Source organism: Castor canadensis, chromosome 11 (genome assembly GCF_047511655.1).
Source record: "Castor canadensis chromosome 11, mCasCan1.hap1v2, whole genome shotgun sequence".
NCBI classification, from domain to species: Eukaryota; Metazoa; Chordata; class Mammalia; order Rodentia; family Castoridae; genus Castor; species Castor canadensis.
The window spans coordinates 60,178,813-60,203,422 of NC_133396.1; the positions used below are offsets into that span (position 1 = coordinate 60,178,813).

General features: G+C 46.3%; 1 protein-coding gene and 1 non-coding gene across 2 annotated transcripts; both read right to left on the reverse strand.

Annotated features, from left to right (window-relative positions):
- Nucleotides 1-539: 539 nt before the first annotated feature.
- Polr2a (RNA polymerase II subunit A) lies at nucleotides 540-24,542 on the reverse strand. The gene is made up of 29 exons (XM_020151639.2): nucleotides 24,044-24,542; nucleotides 14,798-14,930; nucleotides 14,541-14,677; nucleotides 14,268-14,441; nucleotides 13,795-14,076; nucleotides 13,299-13,460; nucleotides 12,968-13,188; nucleotides 12,603-12,735; nucleotides 11,648-11,772; nucleotides 11,340-11,550; nucleotides 10,443-10,652; nucleotides 10,190-10,358; nucleotides 9,788-9,882; nucleotides 9,441-9,644; nucleotides 8,993-9,215; nucleotides 8,321-8,504; nucleotides 7,750-7,921; nucleotides 7,552-7,657; nucleotides 7,251-7,456; nucleotides 5,875-6,099; nucleotides 5,477-5,723; nucleotides 5,045-5,145; nucleotides 3,725-3,829; nucleotides 3,454-3,636; nucleotides 3,038-3,241; nucleotides 2,712-2,898; nucleotides 2,506-2,619; nucleotides 2,219-2,368; nucleotides 540-2,130 (listed from the first exon to the last, which is right to left on the reverse strand). Exons 1-29 carry the CDS (start codon nucleotides 24,134-24,136, stop codon nucleotides 974-976), a joined length of 5,913 nt encoding a protein of 1,970 aa, XP_020007228.2. The 5' UTR covers nucleotides 24,137-24,542; the 3' UTR covers nucleotides 540-973.
- On the reverse strand, nucleotides 6,871-6,943 carry Trnaa-agc (transfer RNA alanine (anticodon AGC)). Its single transcript has one exon. It is a non-coding gene; the product is annotated as a tRNA-Ala (tRNA).
- Nucleotides 24,543-24,610: the final 68 nt, after the last annotated feature.

Sequence of the window (24,610 nt, forward strand, 5' to 3'; positions counted from 1 at the left end):
TTTAGCTTTAGCATTAAGATGTACTACACTACCCATAATTATTTCTCATCCAAGGCAAAAATGAATTTTTTTTTTTTTAAGGTACTGAAGTTTGAACTCGGCCTTCACCTTGAGCCACTCCACCAGCCCTATTTTTGTGTTTCGAGCTAGGGTCTCTCAAACTATTTGCCAGGGCTGGCTTTGAAACTCGATCCTCCTGATTTCTACCTCCTGAGTAGCTAGGATTACAGGCTTGAGACATTTTTTGTTGTTGCTGTTTTGTTTTTGCATGCTGGGGTTTTTAACTCAGGGCCTGTACCTTCAACCACTTCACCAGCCCTTTTTTGTGATGGGTTTTCAGGATAGGGGTCCAAGAACTATCCTTCCAATACCAAAAGAAAACGTGCCTCCTAGTGGTGGAAGGTGCTTAGTGAGGTGGGATTACGGGTGATTACTTTTTGTTTCTGCATTAGCCTTCTACACCTTTCGGGGGGCGGGGGGGTAAGGGCCCCAAAATTCTTGCCTCCCCAGAGCTCAAATTAAGCACTTCATGTACAAACTTTAGGTCAAAATTAGTAAACTTTATTTAAACTTCAAAAAAATAACATACAAGGCAGCTTAAGCTTTGTTCTTCCTGAAGGTCAGATGTATGATCCAGAGCAGGAATTGCCCCTATGAAGTCAAAATACCCTTCAACCCCAATCAAGCCACAGGCTAGGAAGGACCCTCATTGAGGGACCAGGCATGGGGTAGCTGGGGCAGGAAGAACCCCACAGCTACATTAGTGGGTTCTCAGATATCACAAGTGGAGAACAAGACAAAAAGCCCATCAGAAATGGGATCCAGAACTTCAATGGAGAACTATCTAAGGACTTATATACAAGGCTCTGAGGGTTTTGGGGTCACAGCACACCAGTGAAGGGAGAGCACAGGACTCCACAGCATTACAGAGGCTCCCCTGGCCCAGCCAGCTGCTGCTGTGCCCTTCTTACCCTCAATTTTCCTCATCACTGTCATCCGGGCTGATGGCTGGGCTGGTGAGGCTGTAGGTGGGGCTGGTAGGTGAGTAGCCAGGGGAAGTGGGGGAGTAGGTAGAGCCTTTGGGGGAAGTAGGCGAGTAGGTGGGGCTGGTAGGCGAGTACTTGGGGGAAGTGGGTGAGTAAGTGGGGCTTGTAGGTGAGTACTTGGGGGAGGTTGGGGTGTAGACGGGAGAAGTTGGTGAGTAAGTAGGAGATGTTGGTGAATACTTTGGGGTGGTGGGTGAGTAGGTGGGGCTGGTAGGAGAGTACTTGGGAGAAGTGGGTGAGTATTTGGGGCTGGTAGGTGAGTACTTGGGAGAGGTTGGGGTGTACTCTGGTGAGCTGGGGCTGTAGGAAGGGCTGGTTGGGGTGTACTTGGGTGAGGTAGGGCTGTAGCTGGGAGAGCTGGGACTGTAGCTGGGAGAGCTTGGGGTATAAGTTGGCGACTGTGGTGTGTACCGTGGGCTTGAAGGGGAATAGCTTGGTGAGGTTGGAGAGTAGCTGGGTGAAGTTGGTGAATAGCTTGGAGAGGTGGGACTGTAGTTAGGACTGGTTGGTGTGTAGTTGGGACTAGTAGGCGAGTAGCTGGGTGACGTTGGGCTATAGCTGGGTGATGTTGGGGTGTAATTGGGACTGGTTGGAGAGTAGTTGGGGCTGGTGGGTGAGTAACTTGGTGAAGTTGGTGAGTAGCTTGGAGATGTAGGTGAATAGCTCGGAGATGTTGGTGAGTAGCTGGGGGACGTGGGCGAGTAGCTGGGTGAAGTTGGGGAGTAACTAGGAGATGTGGGCGAGTAGCTGGGTGAAGTTGGGGAGTAACTGGGAGACGTTGGTGAGTAGCTGGGAGATGTTGGGGAATAGCTGGGAGATGTTGGTGAGTAGCTGGGAGAGGTGGGAGAGTAGCTGGGAGAAGTGGGTGAGTAGCTGGGAGAAGTTGGTGAGTAGCTGGGAGAAGTTGGTGAGTAGCTAGGTGAAGTGGGGCTATAGTTGGGACTGGTTGGAGAGTAGGATGGGGAGGTTGGAGAGTAGGAGGGTGAAGTGGGGGAGTACGAGGGACTCTGGGGTGTATAGCCTCCGGGGGAGCGGGGCTCATAGGCAGGTGATGTAGGTGAGTAGCTGGGAGACATGGCACCACCTGTGGGAAAGAAGACAACAAGGGAGATAAGTGATAGAAAGACTAGCCCGGGAGGAAGGATCAGGAGGAAATGAGAATAGCAACTCACCTGGTGAGGGGATGTACGGGCTTGAGGGGCCAGGAGAACCTGGAGAGCCTGGCGTGGGAGACCAGGCAGGGGAGTAACCTGGGCTGAAGCCGCTGGCATCAGAAGCAGCACTGGGAGAGAAGCCAGCTGCCCCTGGGGTCATCCCACTCCCTGGAAGGGGGGAGAACAAGTTGAAACAGAGCTGGAGAGCAACAGCTCACCTTTCCCTAGCCCCCATTGCCTCTGAGATCCAACAATGGCTACTGTCCACCATTGTAGCTCATCCACTTCTGGACTGGGTTACTCACCAACACTTGGGGACCAGGCACCATAGGCTGGGGTTGCGCCCTGATTCCAGGGTGTCATGGCAGGAGAGATTCCTCCCATGGGACTGGGTGCTGAGCCGAAGAACATGCCAGTGGCTGCAAAGAAGTCCAGAGTGTCTCATGAGGAAAGGAACCCAAGGACTAAGAACACCCTCCTGGCTGTGGCTTGCCTCACCCCTTATACTCACGTCCAGCAGCCCCCAAGCCAGGGATATTGGTAGGGATCTCCATGCCATATTTGCACTTCTCTGCATCAAGCAGGAGGTCAAAACAGCCAGTGCCAGCTGGAGCTAGTTGGCCCAGCATGATATTTTCTGAGACCCCCTTCATGGGGTCACTTTCCCCATGGGCAGCTGCTTCCATAAGCACATCCACCTGAATAGCCAGAAGAGGACAGATTAGACCCGTCACACACACCACCTGTCACAGCCTAAACTGACAGCAAAACAAGAGTACTGGTGCCCTCCACAAATTCCCACGGAGTCTCCACCTCCCACCCTGCTCAGAAGTTCACCGTTTCCTCAAAGGAGCACTTCATGAGAGGTCCAGTGTCCTGGCGGTTGACTCCATGGCGGGTGATGGCCATCAAGTGGCCTCGACAGGTCATGGTATCACACAATAGAGCCAAGTGCCGGTAATTGACATAGGAACCATCAAAGGAGATGACGTGGTACAGCTCCCGCTCCAGAGCCTTCCGTACAGCTTCAATGCCCAGCACCTGCCATGGAGGTTGAGGGAGAAAGAGTCAAGACCGAGGTAGCTCTGCTCTCCAGACCCACAGGGAGTCAGGGATCAGTGCATCACATAATCAAAACAGATTCAGGCAGAAAACTTGAACATGGAAATCCTCTGAATAGAGTACAAGAGTGAGGGACCTGAGAGCTGACAGGCCCTGGAAAGACCACTGGGCAGCCTGCTTCTAGGACTCACCGTGAAGATTTCCACAATGTCGTTGGATGTGGTGCGTACAGGATCCACATCCTTTTCACTCAGCACTCGCATCAGGCTCACACCATCAGTCTCCAGGATCCACTCCTGTAGGGCCTTGAACTCTCCGTCCTCTGTGATGATGATCTTCTTCTTGTTGTCTGTCTGTGGCAAGTGCATGTACACCTGGAAGGCAGGGCAAGCTGGGATCAGACCCGGTAGGGCAGGGCAGGGCAGGGCAGGACAGTGGATGAGTAGATAGGGAAAGGCTAACCTTGCTGATCTGCTCAATACCCTGCAGGGTCATATCTGTCAGCATGTTGGACTCAATGCAACGCAGAAAAACATCATCATCCATCTTGTCCACCACCTCTTCTTCCTGCAACAAGAGCGAGGCCAACAATCTTAGAACCTCTGGTCTTTTCCTTCCTCCCCAAACCATAACCTTTCAAGGACCCCAAGAATCCATCACTTTACTGTTTCCTTGGCTCTAGTAATTCTTATTCATCATGATTTTACAATATTAAAAGAAACCTAGAAAGAGGCATCCACACCCCACCAATCTAACACAATTTCCACCTTCATACAGTTCATCTAGCATCTGGCCCCTCACAAACGTATGAGTGTGCTTGAGGGCTATGACCAGGCCAAACGCACTCCCTTCCCTGTTTCCGGCACTTAGCCAGGCTGATACTCTGACTTGACAATGACCTCTTTTAATGGATGTAGAATTTATGTTAAGATATTTTAACACTTTCTTAACTATTCTCTGATCAGTAGTTAATTGAGTTCTTTAGTTTTCATTGCAAAAGTAGCATGGTGTGACAGCACATGACTGTTGTAATCTTAGCACTAAGGAGCCCGGAGGCAGGAGGATGAAGAGTTTAAGATCAGCCTGCATTACATAGTGAGTTGCAGGCTGTCCTGGGCTACATAGTGGTATCCTGTCTCAAAAGGAAAACAAACAAACAAAAAGGCAGCAGGCATCTATCTGCATGTGCAGCACAATCTCTCAGGAGCCACATCCAGAACAAGTCATAGTCAAACATTTTTGCAGGTCATGTTATGCAAGCTCTCACATCATCTTTCTAAGGACACATCAATTCCTACTGTCTAAGCCTGTCCCAGCCCTACCCTTACACTGCCAGCTGAGATTTGTGCTGCTACAGGAGCTGCCCAGAGGAAGAGAGCCAAGTGGTAGGGCTATGAGGAAGCACCTTCTTTCTGATATCACCTGTTCTGGACAGTGATTTATTTTCTATTTATAAATTAGGTGAGTGTGACTGGCCCATCAATGTTGCTTGATTTGATATTTTTCTTTTTTTGGGGGGGAGGGTGGAACTGGGGTTTAAACTCAGGGCTTCACATTTGCAAAGGTGGCATTCTACTGCTTGAGCTACACCTCCAGTCCATTTTGCTCTGGTTATTTATTTATTTTTTTTGGAGATGTAGTCTCTTGAACTATTTGCTGGGGCTGGCCTTGAACCAAGATCCTCCCTATCTCAGCCTCCCAAGTAGCCACAATTATAGGCATGAGCCACTGGTGTCCAACTCAATTTGATGGTTTTCTACAACATGTCACTTTCTCCTTTACCTCTTGCATCTTGTTTTCATCACTGTTCATAATGCGGATTCGTAAGACCAGCTTCTCTGCATTATCATCATTAAAGATGCAATTCAAGTCATCGCCAAAACCTAGTGGGGAGAACCACAAGCCATGAGAAAGAACACATTGAACAGGACTTGTTTCCTAGTTACTATCCATTCATAGTTCTCTTACAGGGTGCTGCTCTTTTGGCTCACACCAACTCCTAGAATCTTCTCATAGATTCCCCTCTAGAAAGAAGGAAGGGGCACACTGGGAAGGGAAAAGGAATGCAGAGAGGACCTGTAAGTGCTGATGATCCTGGAGAAAAGAACCATTAGAAAACAGAGAGTGAGGCTTTCAGGACTTGAGTGAAGTGAACATAACAGAGGTGGAAGTCCAGATAAAACTCCTAAATAGGACCTGCTCTCCTGGCCTTACCAGCATTGATTTTTTCAGCAATCTGTTCCATGGTCAGCTTTCGGTCAGTCATGTGCTTCCGGTCCAGCTCCACACGCAACAGCCAGGGGGAGATTCGAGCCACATCAAAGTCAGGCATCTCATAGTAGACATTCACCCACTCCTGATCCTCTGCCACCACAGTGCTCTGGGGGTTGGGATCATAGTAGATGGCTGTGTTTGCAGTCACCTTCCTCAATGTTGTATGTTCCAGGCGACAAAGAATGTCCTGGGAAGAGACAGGTACTCATAATACAGGCACTAGAGTAGCTCCAAAAGCCTCTTGAAATCCTCTTATTCAGAGAATCCCCAACCCTTGATTCAATGGAGAGCTCACCTCCATTTCTTGCAACCAGGAAGCCATGGCCCCTGACCCCTACCTTGGCCCTCTCAGCATCTCGAGCAGACTGGCCCAACAGAAATACAGTGAGGGAGGGAGTCTTTGGCTTCTTGGAAATGTTGATGAGCTCCTTAAGTCGGGGGACACCCAGAGTCACGTTCTTTGCAGATACACCAGCATAGTGGAAGGTGTTCAAGGTCATCTGGGTGGCAGGTTCTCCAAGGGACTGTGCAGCCAGAGCTCCCACCATTTCCCCAGGATGGGCCTAAGGAAAAGCAAGTATCAGACAAAGCCAAATTCTGTCTGTCCCATGGAGAATGTATGTGACATGATCAGAGTGAGACTACATACTAATCAGAAAGGACATGGGGCAGATGAGTTTAGAAAAGGAAGAGAGACTTAAAATAGTAATTACAATGACTACAACAATGATAAAAAAAATCAGTGTGGCTCATGCTTATAATTTTAGCTACAAAAGTTCATGAGACCCCATCTCAACCAATAAAAGCTGGGCTTGGTGGTTTGCACTTGTCATCCCAGCTACACAGGAAGCACAAACAGGAGGACTGAAGTCCAGGCATAAGCAAGACCCTATTCAAAAAATACCTGAAGCAAAAAGGGGTGGTAGTATGGCTCAAGTGGTAGAACACCTCCCTAGCAATTACAATGCCCTGAGTTTAAACCCTAGTACTCAAAAAAAAAAAAGTGAAAACATATTTCTGTACTGGCTTATCTCTTTTCTATTTGCTCCCTCCAATTCCCTGCCTCTCCCTAAATTAGAATTCTGCACACAGTAGGCATTTTAGAAAAATAAATACTGCCATTTCATATATATATATATACACACACACACACACACACACATATATATATATATATTCCAGTCATGCCATTTATTTACTGTATGACCATCATACAATACAGTCACTATCTGAGCCCAATTTTGAGTCTGCCACATGGGACTGTCAATTGCTTCCCTATTAGGGTTAATTTTTGTTGTTGTTTTTCGTTTGATTTTTTTTTTTTTTTTTTGTGGTAGTGGAGTTGGGGTTTGAACTCAGGGCCTCATGCTTGCTAGGCAGGTGCTCTACCACTTGAGCCACTCCACCAGCCCTTTCTTGTGTTGGGTATTTTTGAGATAGAGTCTCACGAACTACCTGCCCCGGTTGTCCTCCTGAACTTTGATCCTCCTGATCTCTGCCTCCCAAATAGCTAGGATTACAGACATGAGCCACCTAGGGTTGTTTTAAAGCTAGTATGGTACAAGAGTATATGCATTCAAAAACAGGTCTTGGTACACAGCAGTCTTTCAGTAAATCAGAGCAATGGCTGTTCTTGGAAATCAAAGAAGGTAAAAAAAAAAAAAAAAAAAAAAATTACAAAGAAACAGGCCAAGAAGAGAAGCACAACACTCACAATGGCTTGGTTGAACTTGGACTCAATCTCCCCAAGCAACCAGTCAAAGGCCTCTCCACTAAGCCGAAATTCCTCAGCCATGCGGCGGGAGCACAGTGTGGATCGTAGGTGGATATTGAAGAGCAACGTGGCGTTCTCCTGAGCCTGACGGCTTAGTGGGTCATCTCCATTCACTATCACCAGTTTCTTGCTCAATTCCTTGACTCCTGGGATCCAATGAGGGATGAAGACATTATTAGTACAGGACCCAGCAGACTCCTATCTCATCTAATCTAGAGATGACCCCTAAAGAGGTACTTACCTTCAACCACTTTGATGGGGTGCAGGTCAGAGGGAAGACGAGGGTTGATGTGGAAGATTTTCTGAGCATTCCAGATCATGCGCAGAAGGTTACAAGGGAGGACAACCTGAAGGGGGAGGGATTGGAAGAAGGATTTCGAGTCAGAGGACAGCCACCCAGTAGCATTTCTCCAGCCTAGTACTTCCCACCTACACGTACCTTGCTGTCACCAGTTGGGAAGATAACTCTTAGCACCTCCCGATCCTCACGCATCCGTTCAAATTCCCGTTCCAGCTCATTCTGTATATGTGCATTGCTCAACACATCCTTTACCAGATCCTCCTGCAGGGTGCGCCTCAGGGCCCTCTCATTAGTGTAATCAAAACGGAACCTGAAAGAGACAAGGGAATGGAGCCAGGGGTCAGGCAGGCTCTGGGTTCTCATCCCCACAAGGAACTCCTCACAGTGCACAGTCCACCAGGACCAGGGATTTGGAGGGAAGAATCCTGGGCAGACATAAAAGATCCAGGTCCAAGGACTGTCAATGAGTTCTGAGCATGTACCTGACCTGCTCAGAACTTGTTTGAGACAAGGGAACACGTCTCAAACTGCCTACATTCCTCCTCTCCCCCCACTGAGCCACTGTTTCAGATGTGTGGGAGAATGGTGCTAAAAAAAAGTAAGGCCCCCTATAAGACACATTTCATGCCACGTCTGGGGAGAGCAGGGATGTTACAACTCAGACCCTGAGACCAAGGGGCATGAACCACCCACTTGTCCCCCTCCTTACTTCTTCTCAAAAGCCTTGTTAGAAGGCTTAAGTGTAGCGAGGTTCTGGAACTCAACACTCTCGCCTGCCAGGCCATCCTCGCCATAGCGCAGCTGCACTACCTGGTTGATTGAGTTCCGCACAGTTGCATCATACTTCACCATCACTGACTCCATGGATTTTATCAGTCGCCTCTGGATGTACCCTGGGGGAAGGTAGTCAGTTGAAAGACCCAAGGCAAGAGAATGATAAAGCCCAAAGATTCAATCTTTGGGCCTTAACCCACCTGATTCCCACAAGAGCCAGATAGTAGCCCCCTCATTCCCTGTGCATGATTGGTAAAAACTCTATAACTGAGTTACAATTCAAGCTCCCACCCCCCCACAGCAACACTCTCCATCAGATGGATTGAGCAACTACCAGAGTGCTAAGCCCAAGGCTCTATACCTGCACCATGGAATGCTCTAAAGCAATCCAGTCAAGTGTTTTTGTCTCTTTTTTTCTTTGTGGTGTTGGTGATTAAACCCAGGGATGTTTGGCAAACATTCCACCTCTGAGCTACACCCCTAGCCCTATCTTACTCTTGAAAGCCAGTCTGTATTCTTTCCACAGAGGCAAAATTCCACCTCTAGGAACCCCACCCAGCAGGGATTTCTCAGCTGGACACTGGAAGTACCCTGAAGAAGGCCTCACCAGTCTCAGCAGTCTTGACAGCTGTGTCAATAAGACCCTCACGTCCCCCCATGGCATGGAAGAAGAACTCAGTAGGTGTGAGGCCAGCCAGGTATGAGTTCTCCACAAAGCCACGGCTCTCAGGCCCATAATCATCCTTGATAAAGTGAGGCAGAGTCCGGTGCTTGAATCCAAATGGGATCCGCTTGCCTTCCACGTTCTGTTGCCCAACGACAGCAATGACCTAGGAAATACAAAAAGTAGGCTTTAAAGCCCTGAGAATAAGAATTCTGCTGGGAGTGGTAGCATGCACTTGGGAAGAGGCAGGATAATTGAGTTCAAGGCCAGCCTGGGCTACGAAGCAAGACCCTGTTAAAAAAAAAAAAAAAATCCCCAATATTCTCCCCATACCAAATGTTCTTCCTTCAGACTTCAGTGTGGCCCCATCTGGAAAGACAAGGCTCCTCACCTGGGAGATGTTGATCTTGGAACCTTTAGCACCGGACACTACCATAGATTTGAAGTTGTTGTATTCAGACAGAGATTTCTGGGCAGAGGAGCCAGTTTTGTCTCGGGCATCATTGAGAATGCGATTTACTTGATTCTCAAATGTCTGACGTAGTGTGTTTCCTGGAGTGGGCTCCAGCTCATTGTTATGAGCCTTCTCAATGACCTGGAGGCAGAATTTTCAGTGAGGTGTCAATCCCTGTTCTATTCTCCCACTTGCTTCTAATACACCCACTTTGCTCTTGCTGATTTTAAGTTCAAGGACCCTGAGAGTCTCTTATTCTATCTCTGCCAAGCATTCTTTCTCACCTCTATTACATCCTGTTTGGCTTTCTTAATAGTGTTCTGAATATCCTGGTAAGTCTTAGAATCAGCAATGGAGTCCCCAATGCCAATGGTATGACCTAGAAAAAAAGAGAAGCATCAGCAACACCATATTTGAACTCCTAAGGAATGTAGGAGGGACTCAAAGCCAAGAGACTAGATGAAAGGACAACAAAACCAGAAGGAAAAAGAAAGGGGTGAAGAACAACAGAAGAAACTGGGAACCAAACCCGGGTATAATACGTGCATATACGGAAATGTTACAATGAAATCCCCGGCATATGTATCATTTACTAAATAAAAATGTTTAAAAAAAAAAAGAAGGAAGAAAAGAAATTGGGAAGACAGGAGCCACAGAGAGGGGCTGGTAGAGCCAACTATACTTGCCCTCAATGAGGAGCCAGTTGTTAATGACAGTTTGAATGTTGGAGTAGAAGAGGCGAGTGATGTCATGACCCATCTCAAGGTAGGAAATGTGGACCAGAGAGCCAGCTGAAGTGCCTAGAGACTTCTTACACAGGATGCCCATGATCAGCTCCCCATTCTCCACCACCACCTGTGGACAAACACCCACTCAAATCCTCTATTTTGGTTTCCATGTCCAAATCCTGTCCCCACATATCCAGAAGCCAGGCCCTACCTTGGTGTCCCCAGGAGAGATATGTTTATAAGGGCCACTGTCCTCATCATCAGGATGGGTGCTGTGGGTACGGATACAATTGATGTGGCCAGGTATGATGAGGGAGAAGATCTGCTTGCCTGTCCACAAGGGCCGGGGCTTGAGGATAGCTGGCTGTGGGACCTTCCCATCCCATGTAGACAGGAACATTAGGAGGTTCATCACTTCACCCTGTAAGACAAATAGCAAGAAAGATGCAGTGAGACCACAGGCCTCACATCTCAGGAATGTTAGGAAGAGTTCTCTGCCCAAGAAGGAAAGTAAGATTTTGGAGGCAAAAGGATCTCAGTAAGTGTCTTCCAACTTTTTAGTTTAAAAAATAAATAAATAAAAATCATTATAGTGAAATATTTTACTTTTCTTTTTTTTTTGAGACAGAGTCTCACTACACAGTTCAGACTGGCATGGAACTCATTATGTAGCACAGGCTGGTCTCAAACTCACAATCCTCCTACCCAGGCTCAGATTACAGGTGTGTAACACACCTGTTATTATTAACCATATCCAGTTATTATTAACAGTAAACACAATTTCTTTTAATAGGAAATAAGTGAAAGTAAAAATAAAGAAATACATAAAATCTTAACAAGGGCTTATTTTCCCTTCATCTTTATTTTACAGACAATACCTGGAATTACATAAAATTTTAAGGAATTAAATGGAGAGCTAAAGCCGTACATTGTTTTTTGCCTCTCATCTTCCCTAAACCCCTTTCCTTCCGCCTCACTAAATAGTTTCACACACAGTTCAGCAAAGAGCAAGTAAAGGAAAAAAGCATTACAACTCTTCCTTCCTGGCCTCTTTGCCACCCAGAGACCCTCCTGTTTCCCAAGCTTGGTTTCCATTTGGACTACATACCCGCTCTAGGAAAACATCTCTCTTAGTGAATTTGCGTACTGCTGTGAGCGTGTCCTGCACGATACCCATAACAGGCCGATTGCTTTGCGGGGTAACAATCATGCGAGGCACCATAGCCAATTCCTGGATCTCCGCCCGGGTCTCCAGGGACTGTGGCAGGTGCAAGTTCATCTCATCTCCATCAAAGTCTGCATTATATGGAGTTGTCACACTGTAGCAAGATACAAAATGAATTCAGAGTTGGGAAGATGTCTTCAGTGATGCCTCAAGGAGCAGCCCACCCTGCTTCCATCCATCAGGGAACTGACCTAAGATTCAAGCGAAAAGTAGACCAGGGAAGGATGCGGACCCGATGGCCCATCATGGACATTTTGTGTAAAGTTGGCTGACGATTGAAGATAACAATATCCCCATCACACATGTGCCGTTCCACCTAGGGAGGTGAGGTATAGGAAAAGGCTCAGTAGGCCAGACATAGTGGCACACATTTATAATCCCAGCACTTGAGAGACTAAGGCAAGAGGATCACTAGTCCAAGGCTAGCCTACACTACATAGTGAGACCCTGTCTCAAAAACAGACAAAGAAAATAAAGGGCTCAATGAAGGAGGTATGCTGAATGAATTGACAAATTCACTCTTGTAGACCAAAAGAGATGATTGTGTGGTATTTCACTTAAAACACGTATCAAACACCTCCTTTGGGTTAGGCCCTGGGCCAGAACCTGGTGTCAGGTACTATACACCAATCTCAAGGAAGTCAGTCTGGGGAGAAAACCAAGAAACAAACAATAAACATGAAGCCTTCTGCACTGTGCTGCCATTAATATACATGCTGCCTCTGGGTTGATGCAACCCTCACCCCAACACCAGTGGCTAGCAGTTAGAAGCACATCTGGTACAGTGTCTTAAAAAGACACTCAACACCAAGCACCGGTGGCTCATGCTTATAATCCTAGCTACTTGGGAGGCAGAAATCTGAAGGATCGAGGTTGGGGGACAGCCCAGGCAAATAGCTCATGAGACTCCCATCTCCAAAATAACCAGTGGACTGGAGATGTGACTCAAGTGGTAGAGAACCTGCTTTGTAAGCAGGAAGTCCTGAATTCAAACCACAGACCCACCAAAAAGAAAAGGAAAAAAAAAAAAAGACACTTAACAAGTCTGGATCCTAATAAACAGGAATCTCAGATAGCCTACTCCAGCCAGCCCCACTCCAGAAAGTTTCCTGTTCAAGTGAAGAAGTGCCCTGGCCTGTTACATGCCTTATAGCCAGTCTGAAGGTGAAGGTCACTGGGCTTGGGATGGAAACGCAAGTCAATTCGATCGCCGTTGTCCCGGATGATGTATTTCGCCCCTGGGTACTGGCTGTTCCCCCTGCGCACTAGTTCCTGAAGTCTAGGAAGGGAAGAGGTGCTATGAACAAAATGGTTCCCAAAAAAAGCTCCTGCTGCCATCTTCAGCCCAAAGCCCTGAGTGGAAGCCAAACTTCTAAACTTTAACTCTTCCTACTTACACCGAAGCCTCCTTCTGAGCACACTTCTACCTTTCTCAAAGCCTCACCAATGAGGCCATGTACCGCCCCCTACCTCCAAGCCACTCTGGATAGGGCTTCTGGACTGAGGCAAACCTGTCAATGTTGAAGGGAGTGACGATCTCTGCAAAGGTCATGTTGGCAGCAATGGAGCGGGGCACGCCAACCTGGTCAATGGACAGGTTGGGGTCGGGAGTAATGACAGTGCGGGCTGAGAAGTCTACTCGCTTGCCCATCAGGTTCCCTCGCACCCGGCCTTCCTTGCCCTTCAACCGCTGCTTCAAGGACTTGAGGGGACGGCCAGACTTCTGCATGGCCTGCAGAAACATGGGGAGGGGGTAACCCAGCAGTCAGCACTGAGCCCTCCTCCAGAGCTCTGAGGCTTCATCCTGGCTCCAATCAAAGGGGCAGGAATTCATGGACATACACGGGGCAAACCGGGCAGCTCATTGTCCACCATGGTAGCTACATGGAACTGGAGGAGCTTCACATCCTCTGCGATGACATGGGCGGCTGCGCCATTCTGTTCATTTCGCCGCAGCTGATTGTTGATCTTTACAATGTCAGCCAGTTTATGAGTCAAGTCATCCTGAGGTGGAAAGTCAGCATCATCACAGTCCAGCCACCACTGACTAGACGCTCTGCATGCATGTGCCAGACACACAGTGCAGCTCTCCTCCTCACACCACCCTGGGAGGCAGAGGCAGGTCTGCTCACTCTCATTTTACACATCCAGAAGCTCCTTTGTGACCTTTAACCACGTTAAGGGACTCCCTAACGTTCACACAGCTAGAAAATTGGCAGGGGATTTTCTACCTCATTTCTGTCCATCTGCCCTGTATACATGCCCACCCACAAGGCTCTCTCCCCTCTGGCACCTAGCCATTCACAAAAAAACCCTGTAAAGCCCTGAAGCTACTGACCTGGTTGCGGGCAGAGCCCTGCATCACCACAGCAGGCCGCACAGAAAGAGGGGGCACAGGCAGCACTGTGACAATCATCCACTCCGGCCGGGCATAGCGGGGCTCCATGCCCAGCACAAAACACTCCTCATCGGAGATGCGTTTGAAGATCTCATGTACTCGCTCCGGACTCAGCAGTATCTTCTTCTCCTGAGAGTCTTCGTTAACATGTTTCCACTCAGCATACAGCTCCAGGCCCGAGCGCCGGATCCGGGGCTGGTACCGTCCACAGCCACCATGGCCCTTCAGAGGAGAGAAACAGAGCATCAGAGCCTAGTGTTCAGCTATTTCCTACCATCCAGGCCCAGCCCTTCTCTCTCTTCTGTACCCTTCTGGTTCCTCTGATACTTTTGCAGCCTCTTGCTTTCCTCCCTCCAGGTCTCTATGGTCACCTCCAGCCCCCTTGTTCCCCAGTCTCTGCTAGCCCCAGCCACCTTCTCTTTTGTCAAATCTTCATCACCCTCAGGCTGCTCCACACCAAACTTGTTGTCCATCTCTTCCCCACCCTCGCAGATGTTTTTCCCCTTGCAAAGGTCGTAGACATGTGTAAGTCGCTTCTTGGGCTGCCCCTTGGACTTGGCCAGGATGTCCTTGATCTTGGGGTTGTTCTGGGGTCAGAACAGAGAAGAGCTTGGTCAGTTAGGGCTGTCCCCTTGCCCCTGCAGTCAGCAGCCTCCCTCCCAGGCCTGGGCCCATGCCCCACTCACAGAGTCCACAAGCAGTTTTGAGCAAAAGAAGCAGACACAGCGCAAAACCTTCATTGTCTTCACCAGGAAGCCCACATGAAACACGGGCTTGGCCAGTTCAATGTGACCAAAGTGGCCAGGACACTCCGTCATGTTTCCTGTGGGAACATGTACCTGTCACTTTCCTCCCAGCTCCCACTCACCTCAGAGACTAGATCTCCAGGTGTCTACTTCAGCCTCTCTCTCTATTTGGGGTCCTTCTGGCCTCCAGTACTCACCTGCACATGTTTGGCAGCGACCAGTCCGCTCAATCACTCCCTGCCTTGGATCCATCAGGCCCCCGAGCTTGGGGCGGCCTCCCTCAGTCGTCTCTGGGTATTTGATACCACCCTCTGTCACGGACATCCGCTTCTACAGAGAAGAAAGTTCAATAACAACTAAATAGGCTTACTAGTTTCTTTCTAGCCTTCATGGCTAGAGCTCTGCACAAAGGCCTAAGAAAACTTCAGATGGAATGAGGGCATGGCTCAAGTGGTAGAGCACCTAACCTAGAAAAACACAGGGCCTTGAGTTCAAACCCTAGTACTGACAAAAAAAAAAAAAAAAGCTTCCAGTCACTGTGTGTATATGTATGTATGTTTGGGTGGGGGGGTTGGAGAGGGGACTCATACTGGAATGTGGTTGACCCTGGGGGCTCCATATAAATTGCCTACCTCTAGGACTCAAACCTTAGACAGCTCTTTGGGTTGAACTCTAGGTAACTGACATCTACTAGATTTAACCACAAAAAGAAATAAAAGTTGCTTTATTTCTTCTTAGGCTGAAATGGAGCCCACAAATCTGAGACCCTGGCAGGAATCTTTCTACACCTGCAACCTGCCTTGACAGCTCACATGTGCTGCTCCAAAACATGCCCCACCAACTCTTTAAATTCAGTTCTCCTGAGGAACAAGGCACTTGAGAGATATAATCTCGCATTTTTACCACCATCTTGTCTGAATACTTACACACCCAATTCTTTTTTTTTTTTTTTTTTTGATGGTACTGGGGTTTGAACTCAGACACTCTACTACTACCACTTCTGCCAGTGCCCAAATAGAAATCTTATTATAATGCAGGAGAACCAGGTGTCTAGACAGCTAGGCAGAACAGAAGTAAATAGCTGAAATCCTGAGAAAGGTGGAGCTAGGGGAAGATGAAATGAAAGAACTCAGATATGATTTTTTTTTTTTTTGTAGTCCTAGGCAATGAAACCTAGGGCTTGCAGCATGGGATACAGAGCTGTATCTCTGAACTGAAGTAGCTCTGAACTGGAAAAGACATTCCTACCCTGGAAGTAGTTAAGGCAATCTTTAGCATTCTTTCACACAATGAAAGCCAAACTTTTAAGGAGGAGAAGAAGGAGGAAGAAGTAAATTTAACTAAGACTCATTGTAAGCATATATGCACATATGCAAATATTAAAATGTATCCCCCTGTACAACTATTATATGCTAATTTAAAAAAATGAGGAGGAAAAAACTTCTTAGTTAGGTTTTGGTCCACTAACCTTCTAGAGGGAAGTTCAAAGAATTTAATAAAAGCTTTGATTTGAGTGTCAACTTTGAATCAGGCACCAAACTTCTTTTTTATTCCCAACCACTGACCTCATAGGAATGAACTCCTATCTCTTAGACATTAAAAACCTTATAGTGCAATAAGTTATTTACCTAAGGCTTCAGTCTCAAGCAACCAGCTGCAGTCAAACAGGCTCATCCCACCCTCCCATGCCACAGTAGAAATAATTAAATTCTACATCCTCCTGGTGCCCAGCAACGTACTAGCTGACTTATCTTTACAACAAACTTATAGACATTACTGCCTTCATTTTAGAAGATTACAAAACCTGAAAGGCCCAAAGTCATATGCAACTAGAAAGTGATAGAACCAAGATTTTTTTTTTTTTTTCCATTTTAAAAGAGACAGGGTATCACTATGTAGCCCAGACTGGCCTTGAACTCAACCATTCTGCCGCTCTCTCCCGAGTGCTAGGATTACAGGTGTGTACCAAATGTCTAGCATATCAGAACCAGGATTTGAACCTAAGTCTGTGTATTTTGCATGTGTGTTCTTTACATTGCTACATGAGCAAAGTCAACTGTTCCATGAGTATTTATCAGAGCTGTCTTCCTATTATATCTTCCACTACCCCCACAACCCTGAAGGTACCCCTGTTAAGCTACTGATACCACTATGCCACATCCAAAGAACTTATTTCAGTCCTCGATCTGTTGGCTGCACTCATGAAGAATGGCTGTTTCCCGCTGGCATCTGTAATCCTAGCTACAGCGATCAGGAGGATTGCAGTTCAAAGCCAGCCAGGGGAAATAGTTCTTAAGACCCTATCTCAAAAAAAAAAAAAAAAAGCTTGTGGAGTGGCTCAAGCTCAAGGTATAAGCCTTCAAACCCCAGTACTACACACACACACACACCCACCCCCAGCTGTTTCCCCCTAAAGCTCCCCTTCTGTTTCCAGACCACCACTCCTTGTCTACCTCTCTGGCTGCTTCTACTTCACCTCCTTCCTAGGTGCCTCAGCCTTGGTCTGCTCCTTAAACACTGGCATTCCCCAGGGTTTTACCTAATCCATGTTTCTCACTGTACTCTAAAGGATCCCAATCTCTACCTCTAAGACCCACCTTTCTTCTGGACTACAGATTGACATATTTTACTTACTGAACCTCCTGCATCCCACTGATAAGTCAAATTCAAAGAATCTAAGAGCAAATTTCCTTCTCCACAAAAACTTCTCCTTTTTCCTCTGTCCCCATTTCAGGTGTGGCACCAAAGTCCTTACTCTTCTTTTACCCTCAAGGCATCAAGTGATATAAACAGCACAAGCTTTGCAGTTAAGAGACCTTGGTTTGGAATTCTGGTTTTGTCACCTGTGAATTATGTAACATTAAAGACTTAATTACCCTGCTTAAGCCCAGAATGTAGCAGGTGCTCAATAAACAGCCATTATTAACTAGCTAATCATTTATTTACCAAGTATTGGTCATTTTGACTTCCTAAATATTTCCTGAACCTTACCCATCTTCTTCATCCCTACAACCACTACCTAGTTCAGGCCTTTTCTCGGTAGAACATCCTCATAGGTCACCAGCTGTTCTCTCACCACAATCAGATACTTCTTCTAAAGCGGAAATGTAATCATTCATACCTTCTTACCCTTGTAATGACACCCAAACTAGCAGGGCAGATTATGAAGAGAACCGCATGGTCCTTCCACCTCCATTCTGCATGCCTGATACCTTCCTGTTTGCTCTTCGGTTAATAGAATCCCCACGGTCCCCCAACACCCAGCACAGTATGTGCCACACTCCTTCTCCCTGCATGGAACACTCTTTCCCACTAGAGACGCCTGCTCTAAATTCACTCAGGCACTGCTTTCTGCAACCTCCCTAAGATGGATAGGGTCCCTCCTCAGTGCTTCCATAGCCCCTCTATCTTCTACATACAATGACGTTATCTTTAGGGGTCTGTCTTCCCTAAAGATTATAAGCACCTCTCAGTCAAGCCAGCATCTTTTGATCATCCTGAATCCCACTTACTTGGCTGACACATAACAGGCTTCCAACAAATGTCTGTTAAACTGAACTACACTGCATAGGACTGCCACTACGGGAGGTACCCTCAAAGAACTTAGGAGAAAAATCAAACCAGCAATTCCCTCAGAATAGATCTGATTAGCCACTGTTGTATAGAAACCAAAACAGTCTACAGGTGTAAAGCTGAAGAGCTTTTGAATATCCAAAAAACTCTCATCAAAATAATCTGATTACATCTCAGGGTGACAGGCCTGGTATGATTAAATTCACAAGGCTGGAACTTCACCAACTGCTTTGTCTTGAAAGTCATGAAGGGGTTTTGCTCACTATGAATGAAACACAAAAAGTAGAAGCAGACATGACTCTGGCCACCAGAACAGACACAATATAGGGGCCTAAGGGAAATCACATTCCCTTTTTATACCTCCCTCTGCTCAGTCTATGCTTACCAAGCCAATGACTAATTCTGATTCAGGCATCTGGGGACTGGACCACGAGCTTTCCGATAGCAGGCATGAATGTCCTGATTAATGGGAAGGACTATGCCTCCACCATATTAACAAACTGTCATTTTGAATTACATGCTAACTACTTTAGCTCTCAACACTTCAACTGAAGAATGCCTACAGGATAGAGGCTACTGAGGGGTTGGCCAGTCAAAGGCTGAGTTCTCTTTTGAGTGTTGCCCCAGGTAACAGAAAAAAGGCTTGCCCAAGCTCAGTAAATATTTATTGTCTTTTCTCTGCCTTCAGCAACCATACAAGGGCCTTACAACTTGACTTCAACCTACTTTTACAGCTGTTTTGGTATTACATTCTCCCACCCTCGTGTTCATACTCCAACTACAGGAGAGTTCTCAAGATTCCATTAGTTTCACATGCCCCCTTTTGAGTAAACGTCTATTCATTCATGAGACTCAGCTCAGGTGTCCCTTCTTCTATTCTTGGCTTACTCTGAGTTAGCCTATACTCTAGCCTTATCCACACCCAGCAAAGTTCTGAGTGCAACTTTTAACTACTTGTTACACATCTGTCACTCCCACTGGACTGTATCCTTGAGGGCAAGGGTCATATTTATGTTTATATCCTCAGTCCCTAGCAGTCAGCAGAACACAGTAGGGGCTTAGTAACTATCTGTTGCACATATAGAAAATTCCTCATCAGATTATAAACAATTTGAAGAGAAAGATAATCTTACTCATTGATCTAGCCATACTCTATCTAAAAGAGTACCTCATTGGCTAGGAGTCTAACTCAGTATTAAGAGTGTGTTGCTTAGCTGGGCACTGGTGGCTCACACTGATAAACCCTAGCTATTCACGAGGCAGAGATCAGGAGGATGGAGGTTCAAAGCTAGCCCAGGCAAAGAGTTCGAAAGACCCTATCTTGAAAAACTCACCACAAAATAAGGGTTGGTGGAGTAGGCCGAGTTCAAGCCCCAATACCGAAAAAAAAAAAAAAAGTGTGTGCTTAGTGCTTATGAGGACTGGATTCCATATTCAATCCCCATCATCAAAACAACAAACAGGGCCTGGTGGCTCACTCTTGTAATTCTAGCACTTAGAAGGCTGAGGAAGGAGGCTTGAGTATAGCAGCCAGTCTAGGCTACACAATGAGTTCCAGGCCACCTGAAAAAGCCTATCTGTAACAACCCTCTTTACCTCCTTCTCCTAGCCTGCCCAAATCCTTCTTATGATGGCAAAAACAACAGCTCTATTTTAAAGCCCAAAGAGCCCTCTAAATCTTAACCCCTTCCCCAAGACTTCTAAGGACCCTGTTAGCCTTGAATACTACCTGCTCTACAAGAGGCCCCTTACTAGCTCAGCTTCCTACCCAAAGTGGAACCATCTGTTATTCCCTCAATAACAGGGCAACTACATAAGCTGTAAGCCATGCAGAACAATCCTACATTTCAGAGATAATCCCTGTAAGTTTTGTGAACAGTTCTTTTTCCTTTAAAAAGAAAAAAAAGTATGTTCACATTTTAACATAAATAGGGTCTCATTCTGGATTCTGTTCAGTAACTTTTTCATTTATCCAGATTCCTAACATCAGTTCACAATGCCCTTTAATGTCTCAGAAACATTCACACAGCACTCCCTAGATACAGAAGTTGAAAAAAGTACTTTAATATGTTGAAATAAGAGTCAGGTGTATAAATAAAATCGTAAGAGAAACCAAAAAAAAAAGAAGGGTGGTGGAGCATGCCTATAATTTCAGCATTAGAAGACTGAAGCAGGAGGATCTAGCCTCATGGTCTACATAAGCAAGACCATGTCTCAAAAAATTAATTTAACAAGAATTTTTAAAAAGATTATCATCAAATAACCAAAACTTCTTACTATGGCACCCATTAGGCACTGCACAACCTCCCAAGCCTTGGAGTCAGATTGGACAGCACTACCTTTATTTCTTATTCCAGCTGGTTTTTACTAGTCTTTCGCAGCTAAAAATTCAGTTTCAAAGGCCAGGCATGGTGGACCACACTTGTAATCGCAGCACTCAGGACCTCAAATATGAGGCCAGTCTGGGCTACATAGTAAATTTGAGGCAAGCCTAAGCTATGTAGCCACACCCTGTCTAAAAAAAAAAAAAAGGTAGGAAGATTCAATACCAGCCTGGGCAAAGTGAGACCCTACCGTAAAAACAAAAACAAAGAAGGCTGTGGGAGGGGGGGAAGGTGTGATAGAGCAGTACCAAGCCATGGGTTCAAACCCCAATACCATAAATAAATAATCCAAGTTCACCAAAAACGTGATCCAAAGGGATTCAGCACCATCTAATGTTGAAACCGAACCACTTGGAACCAATAGTTCACAGGGCACCTGTACTTCTCTCCTGTGAGTTTGCTGTGGTAGCAGCACAGTTTAAAACAGCAGATTTAACCTATTGGGAAAGTCTTGTTCTATTCTTAGTTCCTAAGTTACTCAGTTAAGAGTTCCTAGTAGTAAATACTGAGGTGTTTTGTAATTATAATAATTTTCAAGCAATGTTAAAAATCCTTCCACATGTATCTTTCCACATTCACTTGTTTGTTTATTCAACTAATTTTTATTACAAGCCTGTTATGTGCCAGAAACTGAGATACTGAGGGAACAGAGGTGAATAACAACATTCTATTAACAGAGCAAGAAACTAAAAAACTAATCTTTCAAGAGTGACAGACTATGAAGAAAGGTAAAATGGGTCAGAGAATGCAGCAGGATGTTATTTAAACTGATTGTCAAGGCAGAGCTCCTAATGATATGACATCTGCACAGAGAGCACACTGACAGAAAGGAACAAGCACGGGGACATTGAAGCTGTATTGTTCCAAGCAGCAGGAATAATAAAGACCCTGAGGCAGTAATAAACTTGCAGTGCAGAGACAAGCAAGTCAAGAGTGGTTAAAGCAGAGAGGAATTGGGGACATAGCTCAGGGGCTAAGTGTTTGCCTAGCATACATGAGCTCTGGGTTCAATCCCCAGTATAATGCAGGACCTCATAGGTCAGAGTAAGGAGCCTGGATAATCTGGAGAGGATTCCATGCAGGGAAGAAATGTGATGAGGGAGAGGGTGGGACAAGGGGGCAGGGGGGAGAAATGACCCAAACAATGTATGCACATGTGAATAAATGATTAAAAAAAGAAAGAAAGAAAGAAATGTGACGAAAAAAATCTCTCTAGCTTGTTCTAGCTGTTCAGCAAACTGTAGGAAGACCAACTGAGGGCTAGTAGAGCAGCAGTAGTCCATGGGAAAGATGCTAGAGAAGTGGGATATAGTGGAACAGGGTGGAAGACATGGTCATAAATGGCTGGATTCCAGGCATACAGTCAGTCTGTCGGTAGGACAGACCAGCAGATGTGGAGATTGCAAGAAAAGAGATTGAGCCGGGTGCCAGTGGCTTACACTGTAATCCTAGCTACTCAGGAGGCAGAGATCGGGAGGACTGGAGTTTGAAGCCAGCCCAGGCAAATAGTTTGAGAGACCCTATCTCAAAAATACCCAACACACACACACACACACACAAAACAAAAAACAGGGCTGACAGAGCAGCTCAAGAGGAACAGTGTCTGCCTAGCAAGTGTGAGACCCTGAGTTCAAACCCTAGTACCATCAAAAAAAAGAAAAAAAAACAAAACCAACCCAGAGAGCACAATCAAAGCTGGCTTTTAGGTTTCCGACCTGAGCAACTGGATAAATGGAGAAGCCCTTTACTGAACCAGGCAAGACAGGGAGAGGGGCATGTGTGAGGGGCATGGCAGCACACATCTGTGATTTCAAAATCTGGGAGGCAGATGCACAAAGATTGCCAGACCCTTCCTCAAAGAATCAGGGGTTAGGGATGTAGCTCAGCGCTTACCTAGCATGGAAAAGACCTTGGCTTTGATGCTCAGCAATAAAGAAAAAATATCTCACCTTGTCCACCACATTGCAAATATTGTTTCCCAACTTATTTTTTAGCTTTGTCCATGGAGCCTTTGATAAGTAGAGGTGACTTTTATTTTTAGGCAGTGAAATCTGTCTTGCTTTTCCTTATTTGTTCAATGCTTAGTTCATTTAGGCTCACCACAAAATTTACCTTTACTTAATTCATTACTATTAAAGGTTTCTGTCTCTGGTATCAGTCCCCAAAAAGTCTTCCGTATTTTTCGGTACTTTACATTACTTAGACTCAAATATCAACTCTATGTGAAATTTATTCCGTGGTATGGTATGAGATCAGAAGTCCTATCATAGCCTGACCCTCTCCCTAACAAAACTGACTCCCCATCCACAAACACAGCCATTTAACTCCATTCTCTCTGCTGTCTCCTGTTGACTCAAGGGAAGAAATACAAATCCCAAGTCACAAAAAAAGAACAAAACATAGAAAAAAATTTTTTAAAACACAAAAAAAACCCAAGTCACCAGAAGCTCTCCTCCAAAGACTACCCTCTCTCCTCTCTGGTCTCCCTACATCCATCATCCATCTTTAACATCCTTTTCCGCCTACTTTTTTTTTTTTTTTTTTTTTGCGGTACTGAGGTTTGAACTCAGGACCTACACCTTGAGCCAGTCCACCAGCCCATTTTTGTGATTTTTTTTTTTTTTTCGAGAGATAGGGTCTCATGAACTATTTGCTTGGGTTAGCTTCAACCTCGATCCTCCTTATCTCTGTCTCCTGAGTAGTCAGGCTTACAGAGTAGCTAGGATCCCATGTTTCTCCAACCTATTTGTTACACTATCCTCATCCACTAAACTCCTTTCTAATGGAGGCTTTTTTTCAGCCTCTAGGGTATACCTAGTTCATTTCTTCCTCAGGTCCTTTGCCTTAAAAGCTCTTGCTCTATAATGGCTTAGATGACTACCTGCTTTTTTGACCACTTGGGTAATGTCAATTTCAGACAGGCCTTCCCAGGCCCAGACACCATCTCATTTAAAGTACCCATAACCCTAGTGACTTTCCCTAGCATTATCTCCATTCACCTGACATTAACTGAATTACGCTGTTTCTTCATTTATTCTTATGTTTATTGTCTGACTTCTTTGCCTTTTCCTACAAAAAGTGCTTTAGAAGGCAAGGTCCTTGTTTTTTTTTTTGTTCAGCTGTGTATCCCCACCACCTGTTGTGCTGTCACATTGCAGGTGCTCAATTAATATTTGTGGGGTAGGCTTCCTATCCAAACTTGTAAAGAACCCTTAAGATTCGACTCGGCTCGTTTAACGTTGATAATTCTAAAGTATGGAATCGGTGATCCTTCTCTCTGCCCAGTCAAGTCACTGCGGACACAGCGCTAAGCTTGCTTAAATCCTTGCAAAACTTAACTCTGGGAGGCTAGACCCCGCACAACCTACAACCATTTTCCTGCTGGTTACCACCAGTAGGCAACAAGAAGCGCCCAAGTTTTCCAAGTCACCTTCGGGCCCCGCCCGCTGGCGCGGGAAAGAGGAGCGGCAGGACAGCGCAGCTTACCAGTTCATCCGGACTCAGGACTCCGAACTGCACTCTCTTGATGGTGCGCAGCGGGCATGCGCTGTCCCCGGAGGGGGGGCCACCGCCGTGCATGGTGAGGCAGGCGCGCTGCGCAGGCGCAAACCTCGCTACAAAAAGCCTGCGCCACCTCCGCCTAGGTGCTCAGACCCAGTCGGGCCGGCCGGCGGGAAGGACCTCCCCGAGTTGGGAGGAAAAAGCCGAAAGAGAGAAAGGTGGGGGAGGGAAGGAGGCGGGGAAAACGAAAAGGAGCGAAAGGAACCCTTCTTCCGGAGGTTTTTCGGCTCTCGAGAAGGAAAAAAAGAGGGGAGAAAGGAGGAGGTTTGGGGGGGAAGGAAGAAGAAAAAGGGTAGCGAATAAGTAAGTAACCGGGCTCCTGAACGGCAGAGGTTACGGCAGTTTGTCTCTCCCCCTTCCGGGAGCCGCCTTCTTCTCCAACCGTCCCGGTCGCGCTCTCGGCGCTTCTGAGAAGCGAAGAGCCGAATGACGCCTTTTATAGATTCGGCCCCACATACCCCACCCCTTCCTTTCCCGCCCTCCTTTGCGCTA

What these genes read in the sequence shown, in the direction of transcription:
- Polr2a (XM_020151639.2), bottom strand. Translation starts at nt 24,136, where the DNA reads ATGCACGGCGGTGGCCCCCCCTCCGGGGACAGCGCATGCCCGCTGCGC. An exon ending in CAAAACTGCTTGTGGACTCT is followed by an intron (nt 14,442 to 14,540) that starts GTGAGTGGGGCA and finishes TTCTGACCCCAG; the next exon opens with AACAACCCCAAGATCAAGGA. An exon ending in AAGATTTGACAAAAGAGAAG is followed by an intron (nt 14,077 to 14,267) that starts GTGGCTGGGGCT and finishes TCTCCTCTGAAG; the next exon opens with GGCCATGGTGGCTGTGGACG.